At 50.3% G+C, this 16,041-nt stretch overlaps 1 protein-coding gene across 7 annotated transcripts in view; it reads left to right on the forward strand.

Moving 5' to 3' along the window:
• Window positions 1–16,041, forward strand: part of SMG7 (SMG7 nonsense mediated mRNA decay factor) — a 77,040-nt gene that overhangs the window by 49,697 nt on the left and 11,302 nt on the right. For all 7 annotated transcript variants that reach the window (XM_051841430.3, XM_051841429.3, XM_089311966.1 and 4 more), the window contains 9 exons: window positions 3,059–3,230; window positions 4,365–4,436; window positions 5,734–5,884; window positions 6,080–6,215; window positions 9,933–10,095; window positions 10,404–10,560; window positions 12,150–12,220; window positions 13,458–13,518; window positions 15,200–15,319. In XM_051841430.3, coding sequence (XP_051697390.2) covers window positions 3,059–3,230; window positions 4,365–4,436; window positions 5,734–5,884; window positions 6,080–6,215; window positions 9,933–10,095; window positions 10,404–10,560; window positions 12,150–12,220; window positions 13,458–13,518; window positions 15,200–15,319 — 1,103 coding nt within the window. The remainder of the gene's footprint in view (window positions 1–3,058; window positions 3,231–4,364; window positions 4,437–5,733; window positions 5,885–6,079; window positions 6,216–9,932; window positions 10,096–10,403; window positions 10,561–12,149; window positions 12,221–13,457; window positions 13,519–15,199; window positions 15,320–16,041) is intronic.

Raw genomic sequence — 16,041 nt, forward strand, 5'->3', positions numbered from 1 at the left:
CAAGACGAGGCAGGAACATTAGTAGGACTGATGGCAAGTCACTATCTAATGGCAGTGTGTGTTTTTTCCACTCACAATGTTATGTAAATGCTAGTTCTCATCTTACAACTTTCGGTGTCTTCAGCAGAAGTATAATTGGAGTGAATTGAGAAGAGACTGGCTATGAGTTTATTAACTGGTTAAAGCTTGGTGTCTCAAGCAGAACCAATCCCTGGTTAAAGATGTGCCATTATGCTGTGCTGTAGGTTTTTGTCCACATCAGAGGTCAGAATAGTTGTCCTTATTCTGAGACTGGAAATCAGAAAGAAGGCTTTGTCGTCAGTTGCTGTATTAGGATAAAGGAATATCTCTGCTTCTTGGCCTAGAGTGAATGGCTCAGAGAAGTGGAATGATGCTATAAAGTTCCGCTGACGGATGGGGCCAACTCTCGGTGACTCCTTGGCTTGCTCATCTGAAGAGCAGAGTGGACACGTGCTTGTAGGTTCCTTTGCCAGTTTGCAGTTCTGTGATTGAAGTTTGGGGCGAACAGGAGGTGTTGTTCGCTCAGTGACTCCTGTGGATGCCTTGTGGTCAGTACTTGTGTGTGATGGAGTCACCCATCCAGACTTAGGAAGCTGCCGCCACGTCAAGCATTGGGGGTCAGCCTGTGTGGAGACAGGATGCAGTTTCACAGAGAAATTGCCAAGCACACACTCATGTTTTGAAATGCGGGTTCCTCTGCTTGCGCCTTGCGACTCCTCTGAACCAGCCAGGCGCTTTCCCAGAGTGTGGAGCCAGCAGCCCTTCCCTCTCTGTCGTCCCCACTGAGGACTCCTGGCTCGGGCAGAGATGTTATCCCCAGCCGTTCTACGCGGTGTTCCGACCATGTTTGGTTTACTTTTTGTGATCCTTCCTTTATTCTTTAGAAGTTTGTTTTCTGGTCTTTTGGTACCTACTAAACTTGTTTTTTTTTCTCTTGTGTTTTTTCATTTTCTGGTTACCTGTTTTGTTTTTAAAGATTTATTGTATTTATTTTGAAAGAGTTACAGAGAGAGGCAGAGACAGAGAGGTCTTCTATCCGCTGGCTCACTCCCCAGATGGCTGCGGTGGCCAGAGCTGTACCAATCCGAAGCCAGGAGCCAGGAACCAGGAGCTTCCTCCGGGTCTCCCAAGGACTTGGGCCATCTTCTACTGCTTTCCCAGGCCACAGCAGAGAGCTGGATTGGAAGAGGAGCAGCCGGGACTAGAATCGGCGCCTATACGGGATGCCAACACTTCAGGCCAGGACTTTAACCCACTGCACCAGAGCGCCAACCTATTTACCTGTTTTTGATCACTCCCACTGCCCCCACCCCTGAGCCTTTTTAGAAAGAGTAATGATAGGCTCAGCTATTTCTAATCTGGAACCTTAGATCACTTGAAAACTTCTGTTGCTTTCATAATCTCATCTGAAAAAGTGGTGCATATTCTTACATATACTGTGTTGCTGCTGGTTTTATCACAAAAATAAAGTGACATCAAATGACCAAGGGAGGGCCGGCACTGTGGCGTAGCGGATAAAGCCACTGCCTGCAACACTGGCATCCCATATGGCCACCAGTTCAAGTCCCAGATGCTCCATTTCCCATCCAGCTCTCTGCTGTGGCCTGGGATAGCAGTAGAGGATGGCCCAAGTCCTTGGGCCCCTGCACCCATGTGGGAGACCCGGAGGAAGCTCCTGGCTCCTGGCTTCAGATTGGTACAGCTCTGGCCGTTGCAGCCATCTGGGAGAGTGAACCAGCCGATGGAAGACCCCTCTCTCTCTCCTTCTCTCTCTCTCTCTCTCTTTGTAACTCTGACTTTCAAATAAATAAATAAATCTTAAAAAAAATAATCTAGGGAAGGAGGCTTAACCTACATGTAGGGTATTCAGTTGGCTTGTGCTGTGTGTTTTGCTTGACTCGGTTTCCTGCCCCCTCTCCTCTCCCCTGGTCTCATGTTGTACCTGACTCCCTCATTTGGCTGTGAACGCTGTGAGGGCAGGTTTTCTTATTCATCAGTGTGTTTCTACTGCTTACCCTATTTGATTCAGCAGCCAAATATTTGGATGGATATATTTCTAAGTAAAGATTTGTATCCGTGAGAATAGAATGTGCAGGAGCCATGTGGGAGCCAAGAATTAAAGAGCTGGCAAAGAGGGTGGGAGGAGAAAGGCCTTTGAACGGAGGAGACTGCGAAGGAGCAGTTGGAGAGATACCAGGGACTCAGAAAGCAGAGGGATCCGGTTCTGATGACTGAAGGCTGCTGGCCCTGTTTGGCGGTCGGGGAGCAGGCTGTGATGGGCGGCAGTGGCAGGGGGCCTGGGTGGCAATGAATGAGCAGTGAGCAGCAGTGGAGGACGCAGTTTGGAAAGTGTGGTTGAGAAGAGGGGAGACAGTAGAAGGTTGCTGGAGAGGGATTGTGGGCCCGGCTTGTGTTTTGTTCCTGTTTGCTTCATTGGGAGACTCTTGCTGTGTTTAGGCCATGGGATAGAAGCAGGAGGGGAGACAAGCCTGGGACAAAAACGAATGGAATGGCAGCCATGTCCATACAGAGGGCTTCGCTCTGACCAGGGCGATGAGCACCCCTCCCCCTGTGAGAATAGAGAAGAGGGGTGAGGTTGAGCGAGCGAGGTAGAATTTCTGTGGTGTCTGTTGTGTGTGCGGAGACGTGGAGTGGCTTAAGAAAATCCTGACATCTGACACACCTGGGCTTGCATTTGCGTCAGACCGTGTAACGCCCACCCTGATGTTTCGTGTGTGCTTCTGAGAGAAGCAGCTGGTTCTGTGCTGTGCTGCTGGCGGTGCCTGGGAGCCCTGTCTGCGTGAATATCCTTCGAGACCCTGCGGTTCCTTCAGGGCGCACACCCTAGCTTGCACGCATGTGCGAGAATGCGAAGGGGATGATCCGTGACTCATGGCACGGGTGTTGTGCTCCGAAAGCTGACGTGGTTCTCATGTGGTCCTTGTGCAGGTCCCCCGTGTGTGACCCTGCAGTGTGCTGGCTTTACTGCTACAGCACTCTGACCGACCACTGAACCTTGCTTGTGTTTCTCTTTTAGTTATTACAAGAACTGTGTACAGTGTTCAATGTAGATTTACCGTGTCGTGTGAAGTCTTCCCAACTGGGAATTATCAGCAATAAACAGACACATACAAGCGCCATAGTGAAGCCGCAGTCCAGTTCCTGTTCCTACATCTGCCAGCACTGCCTCGTCCACCTTGGAGACATTGGTGAGCCTTCAGCGCGCAGGGACGGCGACACAGGTGTCCTTGTGCTCGCATCAGTCACAGAGAGAGCCTTCTCCTTTAGTACAGCCGTAGACACAGGCTTGGAATTGGCATCTGAAGTGTAGGCTGTATTTTTAGGAACTTACAAGTTTTCAGTGTTTGGGGACTCGGAGGATCTTGAAGGAAATAACATACTAAGATTTAAATTTTATTCAAACTTTATGCAGATGTAGACAAATTATAAACAGCAAAGTGAAAGCAAAGGTGCTGTATTTCTGAACTCCTGGGCTGTGCTGTGAATGACTTCTCCTAAAGCCAGCTCGCCTTCTTTCCTGCCAGGGTGCTAGAAGCTGCATTATAATTTTGCTTCCTTTTTAAAGCTAAATTTGTATTTCCATTATATGTATTTCATGTGGGAATGTTATATAACTTATTTATTCTTGTCATTCCTTCAAGGTGACCTAAAAAAGTTGTAAAACAAATTAACTATAGGATTATGTTTTGCTTGTCCTTAAATCACAAGGATTAGAGAACATTGCTGCTTTAGAGTTTGAAGGTTGTAGGTTTCCTGATGTCATGAGTGAGTGCCTCCAGGGAGGGTGGGGATCGCATCAAAGGAAGCAGTGAGTTCTGGGAGAGGCAGTGGCAGGGCTTGAGGTTGCTTCTGTTTTAAGGAAATTTATACACACATACTTGGATTGGAGTAAGTAGAAGGCTTTTTTCAAAATCACCTTATAAAATATTGAAGAAATACGTAAATTTTCAGATCATATTGTATAGTGTTTTTTTGTTTTGTTTTGTTTTTAAGTGCCATATAAGTCTCACCCCTTCTTGTGGGCCGGCTCCAGGTCACCAGCATAGTCCATAGTGAGCGCTGGTGATGCCTGACCCTGGAGGACCTGAAAGTGGGGGCTCGGTAAGCTTTGCCGTTGGTTACGTGCTGACTGTCCCAGCTAGGGCAGGCCAGGTGGACACTTCATACATAATCCTATAGTTACTTTGTTTTAAAGTGTTTTCTGTCTCATGACCTTACCTTGAATTTATTATCTTCAGAATGTAAAACCACAGCTGTTTCGGACATGTGTTACTGGTGGGTTTTTTGTTTGTTTCTTAAGCTGAGTTTTCTTTCCTTCTCAGCTCGATACAGAAACCAGACCAGCCAGGCAGAATCCTACTATCGACACGCAGCTCAGCTCGTCCCCTCCAATGGTGAGTGGGCCTGAGCCCGGGAGTTGACGAGACACTTTGTTCTGTGCAGTCACGCAGCGAATGCAGAAGCAGTGGATGTTGAGTTTTGGATCAAATGTCGTATTTTCCCTTTTGACTGCATCTTATAGCCTGAAATGAATTTTTTTTCTTTCACAAACATGCATTTTATTTTCAGTAAAGCAATCCAAATAATTGATGTGATCTGACGTGGTTTCTACAACTCTGGCTTCCTTATAATTGCTTATAGAATAGCTGTCTCTTTACTATTACCGTTTCCTCCTAGAAAAATGATCTGTTCTTTTGCCTTTTGATGGCCCCAGAATAGCCGTTGCAGCAGACGCTCGGGAGTGTGAGACATTCTTGTTGAGCCACATGGGAATCCTCGAGAGTGCAGTCTAATGCGGGGCTGGCGGTCTTGTCTACGGCACCGCTCACACCGTGGCAGCGTCCCGTGGCTGGGAATAGACACATTTTGCTCCTCAAAGCCCAAAATATTTTTGTGTGTCTAACCTGTTCATTTCTTTCGGGGCTGCGCCAAAACGCACAGCAGGGACTTCATCCAGGTCTCCCCGAGGGAGGCAGGGACCAGCTCCCGGAACCGTTGCTGTTGGTGCCTGAGCAGGAAGCAGGGCTCTGAACTGCTCTGAGAAGCAGCCCGGGCTGGTGGAGCCTCTGTGGTGGTGGTGGTGTCCTGTCACGGGAGTGTCCGCTCGCGTGAGCCTGAGATGGATCTCACGTGTCCTGTCACGGGAGTGCCCGCTCGCGTGAGCCTGAGATGGATCTCAGGTGTCCTGTCACGGGAGTGCCCGCTCGCGTGAGCCTGAGATGGATCTCAGGTGTCCTGTCACGGGAGTGTCCGCTCGCGTGAGCCTGAGGTGGATCTCAGGTGTCCTGTCACGGGAGTGCCCGCTCGCGTGAGCCTGAGGTGGATCTCAGGTGTCCTGTCACGGGAGTGCCCGCTCGCGTGAGCCTGAGGTGGATCTCAGGTGTCCTGTCACGGGAGTGTCCGCTCGCGTGAGCCTGAGATGGATCTCAGGTGTCCTGTCACGGGAGTGCCCGCTCGCGTGAGCCTGAGGTGGATCTCAGGTGTCCTGTCACGGGAGTGTCCGCTCGCGTGAGCCTGAGGTGGATCTCACGTGTCCTGTCACGGGAGTGCCCACTCGCGTGAGCCTGAGATGGATCTCAGGTGCAGAGCGTGCTCCGTTTTTAATGTAGAGGTTGAAGACTGACGGTTTCTGTTCTGAGAGCAGGAGTTTGTGCTGCCTGGGTCACTGTGGATCTTGGCTCTGTCCTGCAGGTCAGCCCTACAACCAGTTGGCCATCCTGGCTTCCTCCAAAGGAGACCACCTGACCACCATCTTCTACTACTGCAGAAGCATTGCTGTGAAGTTCCCCTTCCCAGCCGCCTCCACGAACCTGCAGAAAGCACTTTCTAAAGCCCTGGAGAGGTGGGGCTGACTTCCTTCCCAGAGGGCTTTGTCGCTCTGAGGCGTACAGGCCGTCACGGCCACGACGGTCCGTGTCCGGCCTGCTCTGGGCGGGGAGCCCAGGCTGCGGAGCACCCCCGCTTCCCCACTTCGGGTCAGGAGCTCAGAGCGCGGTGCAGCTGCTCACGACTCACGGACGTTTTCCTTCCATTTCAGCCGGGATGAGGTGAAAACCAAGTGGGGTGTTTCTGACTTCATCAAGGCCTTCATTAAGTTCCACGGGCACGTGTACCTGAGTAAGAGCCTGGAAAAGTTGGGCCCTCTTCGAGAGAAGTTGGAAGAACAGTTTAAGGTTAGATTCTGAAAGTGGGGGATTTTTGTCTTGTCTAAATCAGAACGTGTAAGAGTTGGAGGAACCTGGCTCCCAGTTTTTATGTCATTTCTTAACTCCTGGTAAAAACTAAGTGTGTTTCACAGATTGGTGTGAGGAGATAAGTGATCTTTGTTCTGGTTTTGTAGGTATGTATAAAAGGGGTCTTTCATTAATACAGAAAGAAGTGAGCAGCTTAGATGTGGCGTCGTGCATAAACGATGGGAGAGTCCAGGGTGCCTGCCACCTTTGTATCCGCTCATTCAGCAGATAGGTTCGACTGTGTATCAGTTGCAGTTTAAGGCACTGTGATCAACAGGAAACAAGACAGTCTCAGAAACACTGCGTTTCTTGTTTGTTTCTGCGTGTCCACACGCGGGGGCCGGGCAGTTTCTGTGTCAGCATTGTGAGAGTCCTCAACTCCGAGACACGTGGAGCTTGGTGGGTGAGACGGATGCAGGCAGTGTGGCACCGTGTGTATAGATAGTCAGTGTTTAGTTGATTCTGTGTGCAAGAGGTGGTACTAGAAAAAGTGTAATAGGATTTGTCTTATGTATTTACAATTTAAGGTTTTATAAAGTTCATTTTAAAATAAGTTACCTAATTTAGAGCCACCTGATTCTCTTCTGTGTCTCCTAGCAGCCTGTAAAAGCCTGTATTTCACTTCTCAAACACTACATTGTGCCCAATAAAGTATCACCTGGTACCCCATAAATAGTAACTAGAAATTAAAAAAGCTTAGCCCATGATACATCATTTGAAGAGTTCCACTGTTTGTTTGTTTGTTTAAAAAGATTCTGTTTATTTATTTGAGAGGTAGAGTTACAGGAGGGAGAGGGAGAGACAAAAAAGAAAAGTCTTCCATTCTCTGGTCACTCCCTACAAGGCTGCAACGGCTGGAACTGGGCTGATCCAAAGCCAGGAGCTTCTTCCAGGTCTCCCACGCGGGTGCAGGAGCCCAAGCACTTGGGCCATCCTCCACTGCTTTCCCAGGCCACAGCAGAGAGCTGGATGGGAAGAGGAGCAGCGACACTACAGGCAGAGGATTAACCTGCACCACAGTGCCAGCCTCTGTCTTTTATTTTCAAAGTTCTATTCATTCATTTGAAAGAGAGCCTCCATCTGCTTATTCACTGCCCAGATGCCACAGCTGGGGCTGGGCCAGGTTAGAGCCAGCAACCTTCGGCAGATCCCGGATCCTGACTGCCCTGCCACACACTGGGCCTCCACCTCCAGTGTCGCAGTGCCCTCCCTGGTCAGACTGGGAGTTACAAACCGCTGTAATTAGTTTCGTAATAATGGAGACGTGTGAAGGATTGTTTTGAAAGAAGAATATTTCTGTGTTTCCTGAAGTCAAGATCTGTGAGCGGTTGTAGAGGGAGAGTGTGGATTCTCCTCTTTGTAGCTGTCTGTCTTGGTTTAGAGATCGTCCTACTGAGGGCGCTGGGCCAGGTGGTCTCTGGGGTTTGCTGTGGCTCTGGGTCTTGGAAAACTGCATTTCCTAACTGAGCGCTTCACGGGTACATTAGTGCCGTCCGGAACTTGGGCTTTTGCATTTGATTCCGTCTGAAGCATTTTTGGTGGCTGTAGGTGGGCAGTTGCTGAGTTACATGTTGTAGTATGGTTCCAGCACTCAGAAGTTAAACTTGGTAGGAGGAAGATCTATTTGAAATTTCACCCAGCATTAAAACACAAGGAACAGATTATTGGAGTGAAGCGTTCGCATTTCTGCAACACCTGTAGATAGATAATAATGTCTCCCACAGGTCCACACCCATGTGTCTTAGCTGTCCGTCTGCAGCAGAAATACTTGCCAGACCGAGGTCTGCTGAGCTTGAGGCCTGAGGTGTAGGACTGGCGAGGAGCAGCCTTTTCTGTCGTGTGGGTGCTGTTTCTCGGGGCTTCAGTTCTGTGTAGTCTTGAGCAGCCAGCTGGCAAGAACAGGTCACGGCTCACCTGGTTTTATTCCCTGGGGAACCCCTGCTTGCTCTGATGCCATCTGCACTTCATGAAATCACAACTGAATAATTTTACATGGATTCCCACAGATGTGGGTTTACCGAGTCCCTGCTGTGTCCCAGGTACTTCCCGGGCTGTCGGAGGTGGAGCGTCTGTGCCTTCCTGAGTGTGCGCTGTCATCTGTTGGCTGGGTGCGGACGTGTGAGTGCTTCTGGGAGTTCAGGCCTGGTGCTCTGCGGGACACCACCTCTCCCAGCAGACGCAGGGCTCCCGCACCACGGACACTGGGAACGGTTCCCCTTGAAAATGCAGATTCATCTTCTCAGTTTATGTGAGTGACCAGCTTATTTAGAAGGTTGGATGCAGAGGTCAAAGGTGTGAGTGGCCAGCTGATTTAGAAGGCTGGATGCAGAGGTCAAAGGTGTGAGTGGCCAGCTGATTTAGAAGGCTGGATGCAGAGGTCAAAGGTGTGAGTGGCCAGCTGATTTAGAAGGCTGGATGCAGAGGTCAAAGGTGTGAGTGGCCAGCTGATTTAGAAGGCTGGATGCAGAGGTCAAAGGTGTGAGTGGCCAGCTGATTTAGAAGGCTGGATGCAGAGGTCAAAGGTGTGAGTGGCCAGCTGATTTAGAAGGCTGGACGCAGAGGTCAAAGGTGTGAGTGGCCAGCTGATTTAGAAGGCTGGACGCAGAGGTCAAAGGTGTGAGTGGCCAGCTGATTTAGAAGGCTGGACGCAGAGGTCAAAGGTGTGAGTGGCCAGCTGATTTAGAAGGCTGGATGCAGAGGTCAAAGGTGTGAGTGACCAGCTGATTTAGAAGGCTGGATGCAGAGGTCAAAGGAGAAGTGCTGTGGGAGAATTCTGGAGAAGAAATAAGGTTTGGGGAAGTTTGAGGAAAAGAAAGGAAAGTGCTTGGTAACTGACACGGGCGTGAGGAGCTGGCACTCACCCCGGGGAGCGTGGAGGCCGCCGGGGCGCACACGCTCGCAGCTGGCAGGCTGGCGGGACTGGCGTTTATGCTGCGCTGTCCTTGAGAGTAATCTGAAGTGATGGACGTGTCCGAGTAGAATTAAGTTGAGGCCATCAGCCCAGCGCCTCAGGGTGAGCAGGTCACGGAGTGTCTAGTCGTTACGTGAGGAGAGTTGGCGAGGATCGTGGGAGGGCGTCGTGGGCATCACTCTGGAAGCTCCTGGAAAGTGCCCTGATGTTGGCTCTAGTGCAGTTAGCCTGTGTGTGCTCTTTCTTTACAAGTCAGTAGTCTTTGAAAGACTAAATTTTATAATGAATCTTGCAAGTTATGCTTTGTGTAGCAAGAGTTCAAAAGGGTATTTTTTAGCCCTTTTGTTTGAAAATTTTTCACTAACATGCATATTTTCCAAGCATTGATCTCAGTGTAATATTTTAATATGTGTGGATCTAAACCAGTTAGAATGGATTAAGACATATAAACTTACGGCTGGAGCCCCAAAACTTTTTTTCTCAGGACATATTAAAAAATAATTTTTTAGGGGATAAAAGTTCATCACAAAAACAGTTCTGACAATTCTGTGGTGTTTGGGAATGGTCAGCGGTGGAGGTGGACTCCCTTCCTGGCAGAGTCGTCAGCTTGGGGAGCATCTGACCCTAAACTTGAGGCTGCAAGTGGAACCGTTGCCGCGTCTGGAATGCTGTTCCTGGGGGTTCTAGGTGTACCTGTGGGCGCAGTCCTTGGGCCCCACACGCTCCTGTTCTGCTTCCTTTCACAGAGGCTGCTGTTCCAGAAGGCGTTCAACTCGCAGCAGTTGGTGCACGTCACCGTCATTAACCTGTTCCAGCTGCACCACCTCCGTGACTTCAGCAGCGAAACAGAGCAGCACAGCTACAGCCCAGACGAGCAGCTGTGTTGGACTCAGTTGCTGGCCCTCTTTAGTGAGTGTTAAATCATTTAACTTCGACAAAGGTTGCTATCTTTGAAAAAGCATAATATTGAGCTTTTTTGTCAATGTGGCAAAGCACAGTGACAGATAAAGTAGACCTGTGCGTTTAGTGAATCAGGTCACTCGAACCCCAGGTTCTGCCCTCTGTCAGCTGACACCCCCTCCCCAACCATAGAACACGTTAGCCTGAAACAGAAAGTGCCGTTTTAGCAGGAAACACTGGGATGGGTGGGTGCTCAGAGGCTCGCAACGCTGGCACACGTTCAGTCTCACACGCTTTCCCGACGTTCTTCTTTGAAGTGTCTTTCCTCGGCGTCCTGTGCAAGTGTCCTCTCCAGGCTGAGTCTCAGGAGGAGCCCAGCAGCGCCTTCCCGCTTCCTGCGGTCAAGGTCTCCATGGACTGGCTGCGGCTCAGACCCCGTGTCTTCCAGGAGGCGGTGGTGGACGAGAGGCAGTAGTAAGTGTGTCCCGCTCTCCTGGGTGCTCGTGTGCGCTGCGTGTTCGGTACTCAGACACGTGAAATCTGTCTTCAAAAGCAGCACGGAACAGTGGAAGACTGCTTTCTGCCTGCTCCCTGCAGACTGCAGGAAGCGTCTGTGCCGTGCGTCTGTTCATCTCCACTCTCAGTGAGGCAGGGTCTTAGGACTGGTGCCTCCTGCTGCTCGCTCCTGTCTCCAGGTGCAGCGTTCACACTCAAGATGAACGTGCAGTGGAATCATGTCTGTCTTATCCGGCACAGTGTGCTCACAGTGTGTGTCCAGGAGTAGAAGGGAAGTCTCATTTCTCCCATTATTTCCTATATATCAACTGTTGCATGTTGCCTTTCAGTGACAGACAGTTTCAATTACATTTATTTTAGGCGTAGAAGATTGAAAGTTGTTCTGACTCTCATCTTTTCTGTAATCTGTACTCAAAGTAATTCTGATAGTTCTCAGAACTATGGACTTCATGGGGACACATGAAAGCTCTCCATTTACCTGGTAGTCCAGTGTGTGTTCTGGTAGTCCAGTGTGTGTGTTCTGGTAGTCCAGCGTGTGTTCTGATAGTCCAGCGTGTGTTCAGGTAGTCCAGCATGTGTGTTCTGGTAGTACAGCGTGTATATTTGATGGTACAGAGTGTGTGTTCTGATAGTACAGCGTGTGTGTTCTGGTAGTCCAGCGTGTGTGTTCTGGTAGTCCACCGTGTGTTCTGATAGTCCAGCGTGTGTTCTGATAGTCCAGCATGTATATTTGATGGTACAGAGTGTGTGTTCTGATAGTCCAGTGTGTATATTTGATGGTACAGAGTGTGTGTTCTGGTAGTCCAGTGTGTATATTTGATAGTCCAGCGTGTGTTCTGATAGTCCAGCGTGTGTGTTCAGGTAGTCCAGCGTGTATATTTGATGGTACAGAGTGTGTGTTCTGATAGTCCAGTGTGTGTGTTCTGATAGTGCAGCATGTATATTTGATGGTACAGAGTGTGTGTTCTGGTAGTCAGCGTGTTCTGGTAGTCCAGCGTGTATATTTGATAGTGCAGCGTGTGTGTTCTGATAGTGCAGCGTGTGTTCTGGTAGTCCAGCGTGTGTGTTCTGATAGTGCAGCGTGTGTGTTCTGTTTCAGTGTAAATGTTCACAGACAGGAGTTTGAAAAGGAGCAGAGCTGAGAGAAAAGGATGCTGTACAGTGGTGTAACCTTTCCCAGGCACACATTAGAGGCTGGCAGGAGGTTCCACAGTGGGGGTGTGCGTGCACGTGCGTGTGAACCTCTGTAAAATCATGGACACTTTCTCAGTAAACAGAAGTTTCCGTGCTTAGAACTAACAAATTATTTTCACCTTTTGTTAAGTTTGGAAAGTGATGTGCAGTAGTGGCATGGAAAGTTGTGACTTTTCTGAAGTGTTGCTTCATCTAGACACCCTGAAGATAGGTTTTAGGGAATTACACAGCCTTTCAAATGTGGAAGTGGTGGAAATGCGTAAAGGTGAGGCCTCTAGATATCATTTCTTGGCTTGTTGGTGTTCTTGTTTCTCATGTAAAAATGGAGTCTGAAGTGTTTCTTTCATTTGCAGCATTTGGCCCTGGCTGATTTCTCTTCTAAATAGTTTCCACCCCCAGGAGGAGGACCTCTCCAGCACTAATGGTAAGGGCCGCCGCCCCGCTGTTGACTGCTCCCCGTCCCTGGTGCTGGATGCAAGCCCAGTGTTTGACCTGAAACGCGGCGTGTCAGGAGTGACTTTATATATGGTCAGTGGGTTAGAGACAGTGTTCTCTTGGCAGCCTTCCCTCTGTTGGGCTACATCGCAGTAGGAATCTAGCGAGTGCAATTCCTGAAAATCCTCCCAGTTTCTTCCCTTCCCCTCCATTGCTACTTTTTTTTAAAAAAGGAGTGAATATGAATGACATGGAGAGCACGCAGGGTCCATGGCGCTGTTCGCTGTGCATCTTCTTCAGACATGTTCTTTGCTTGCAGACACATACGAGATGATTAGTGTCACATACGGCTTCGCATCTGCTTTTTGTAGATTCAGCATGATGTCAGCATTTGATTTTCATTCAGCATTTGAAAGCGTGGTTTTTACTGGCCTTGTATACACTCCATCCTCTGAACGTGCCGAATTCTGACCTGCCACCTTCCGTTGCTTTAGAAGCTTCGTGATCGTGCATAGCGCTCCCTTAACAAGCCGCGGCGGCTGCTCCCTGGTTCTGGCCTTGGAGCCCGCTGCTCCCGTGGCCGCAGTGGGACTCGCAGCTTGAGCGTCGTGCACTTCCTGCAGGCTCCGTGGCGGCGCAGGGGCAGTTCCCACAGCTGCTGATCAGCACCAGGCTTCAGAGTCGGCCAGTGGATGCGTGGTCTCACTCACATGGGGGGACAGACTAGATCTATGAGAGAGACCAGTTAACGTCATCAGTACTGCCTGTGCACATGCAACCTCGGAGCGACCCTTGTAGCCGCCAGGTAGCATAGAAGGCCCCATTGGAACCGGTGCCCGGCCTCGTGCAGGCTCAGTGTTCGGGACGGAGTGCACTGAGCCAGTGCTGGCGGGAGTAAAGCTGCTTCCTGCTCAGAGCGCTGGCGGCGTCCTTGCTCGAGGATCCCACAGCACTCCAGGGTGTGGGTGCTGGATCACCGGGTCTGCGGCTGTGGGCTTGTGAGACTGCTGGTTAAAAAGCATCGTCCCCAGCTTCCTGGCGCTGGGAGGCGGGCGAGTGCCGGGACGCCCAGGTAGCCTGCCAGGTTTGGGTAGGCGAGCTGTCTGCACTAGGGTTCTTGTGAAGAGCGGAGAAAGCTAGGCTGAGCGTGCTGCGCCCTTGGGTTTCCTGTGGAGTGAGAAGGGCTCTGCCGAACGTGTTCACAGTTCTGCTTCCACCCTGTTTAGCTACTCCACTTCCAGAGGAGTTTGAGCTTCAAGGATTTTTGGCCTTGAGACCTTCTTTCAGGTGAGTGTATGTGTCTCATTTGCATAACAGCAGATGGATTTGTGTGTGCCTTGCCTTCCATTTTAATGCTGAATGCTTTTAAAATACACAGAAAAGGAATGAAAAAGAAAACTGCTTCTGCTCAGTGGTAGTTGTCTCACTGGATGCCACCTGGGACACCTCTCAAGGCTGAGCCAGGCCCAAGGCGCCCTTGATGTTCCTCGTGTCGGCAGTCGGTGTCCCGTGTCCTCGGTCCCCTCCTGCCCTTTCTTCGCAAAGCCCTGTCCCAAGCTGGGTGATGCTGCCTCGTGCTGTCCTGCTCACGCTCTCCTGTCCCGTGTGCCCTCGGTACAGCTCCTCCCCAGGGATCTCTCCTTGCCCTTCCTTCCCACTGGGGTTGGTCCACTCGCTGTCCGGCGCTTCCATCTTTGGGGTAGTAAGTTCCCAACTTTCAGGTCTGACTGATCTTAGAGTTGGGACCAAGACCGTCAGATCTCCCTTGTGCCTTTGGAACTTTACGGTCAGCCAGACCGAACCTGCACTCTATTTGCTCAGCAAAAAACATTCTTTGTGCACTTCTCACTTGTGCTTCTGGCATTATTCACCTAAGTGACCTAGCTAGAATTCTGAAAAGCTCTTACTTCTGTTAGCCTTTTGCATCAAATCTGTGTGATTCTGTGTCCAAAATGCCTCTCCGAAGTAACCTCTTGCCAGGTACACAGGCTTCTGGCGCTGTCCACCCGGAGTGTAGACAGCCCTCCCTTTGTAGAGTTCTCTGTCCCTGGAATCCAGCCCTACACCTTCCTTGATTTATAGTACATACACATTTTAAAGACTTGCTTATTGGAAAGGCTGTGAGAGAGAGCAAGCGAGCTCCCATCTACGGTGCTGACTGCAGTGTACTGCAGTGTACCGGGACTGAGCCAGGCTGAAGCCAGGAGCCTGGAACTCCATCTGGGTCTCCCGTGTGGGTGGCAGGGTCCAGGCACAAACACAGAACTGAAGATTGAGGGTGGCTGTTTGACAGTAAGTAGAAAGTGGCCTGTAATGATGAGGTTTCCTCACCCCTCCAGCAGAGGACACCCTCCTGTGGCTTCCTGGCTGCTTCCCCAGTGTGGACCTGCTGGCAGCCTGCTTTGTGCCGTGCTGTAAAGACCTTGTTCCTTGCTCCCGCTGCCGCTGGGGCTCGGCGGGCGTCAGAGAGCAGCAGCCTGGCTGGCAACTCTGAAACCTTTATTTATTTATTTTTTTAATTTAACTTGGAGAAATTTGAAAAATTCTTTCTTCACATTGAGTTTTTATAGTTGATACATTTTTTTCTGATCTGGAATGGGCCTCTTTAAAGTGGCTGGACTGATAACTGTTAGACCCCCCCCCCCCCCCCGCCCCCAGGACCCTTAGTATTACTGTGCATGTTTCATGCACATTACTTAGGAGGCAAGCACAGTAAACTTACTGCTTGGAATGGTAGGAGAATCTCTCCTAGTAAAAGTTTGACTTATTTGAACTCCTCATTCCATGTATTGTAAATAAAAATTTTTTACCAAAATGAAGCTGGACTTTGCAGTTCATGTTTTTCCATGAAGTTTTTGGGTCAGACGCATAAAATTAATTATTTCAAGGTAGCCAATACCCGAAGCCATTGTGTTTAATTGTATAACCTTGGATTGCCTGGACAATAATTTTCTGATTGGGATTTCAGGAACTTGGATTTCTCCAAAGGCCACCAGGGTCTCACCGGAGACAAAGAGGGGCAGCAGCAGCGGGTACGGCAGCAGCGCTTGATCTCCATAGGCAAGTGGATTGCCGACAATCAGCCCAGGTGCGTCCGTGGGCTTCTGTCTGGCGCGCTTCAGCCACCTGGTGGCTCACACACACCCCTCTCCCTGTGTAAGTGCTGTCGGCCGTCAACTCTTCATTCGGAATGCTGGCAGACTGGTGGTCCTGAGTGTATGAAGGGGTGGGCACCTAGCACAGCAGTGAAGGTGCCACTTGGGGCCACATCTCGCATCCAGAGTGCCTGGCGGAGCTCAGCAGTGGCATGGTGGGCTGGGCCAGCACTTAGCCGCAAGTGTGCCATGTCAGAGTGCTGGCTCGAGTCCCAGCTGCACTGCTGCTGATCCAGCTCCCTGCCAGTGAGCCTGGGAGGGCAGTGGATGACAGCTCAGGCCCCTGGGCCCCTGCCATCCACATGGAGTCAAGGCTCTTGGTTTCCGCTTGGCCCAGCCCTGGCTGTTGAGGTCGTTTGAGGGGTTACCCAAGGATGGAGGTTCTGTCTCTTTCTCTCTTCCTGTCACTGTGGCTAAATAAATCTTTAGAAAGTGCTTGGGATCAGCTCTCAGCTGTGTTCTCAGTTCTAGCTTCTTGCTAATATGTACCCTGCAAGGTAGCAAGTGACTCAAATGCGTGGGTCCCTGCCACCAGCACAGAAGACCCGATCGAGTCCGGGCCCCTGGCTTTGGCCTGGCCTAGCCCTTCCTGTTGGCAAGCATTCGGGGAGTAAATCAGTGGTTGGGAGATCTTGCTCTCTAATCTCTGTCTCTT

Source organism: Oryctolagus cuniculus, chromosome 13, assembly GCF_051225735.1.
Source record: "Oryctolagus cuniculus isolate XC-2025 breed Fujian yellow rabbit chromosome 13, ASM5122573v1, whole genome shotgun sequence".
Lineage (NCBI taxonomy): Eukaryota > Metazoa > Chordata > Mammalia > Lagomorpha > Leporidae > Oryctolagus > Oryctolagus cuniculus.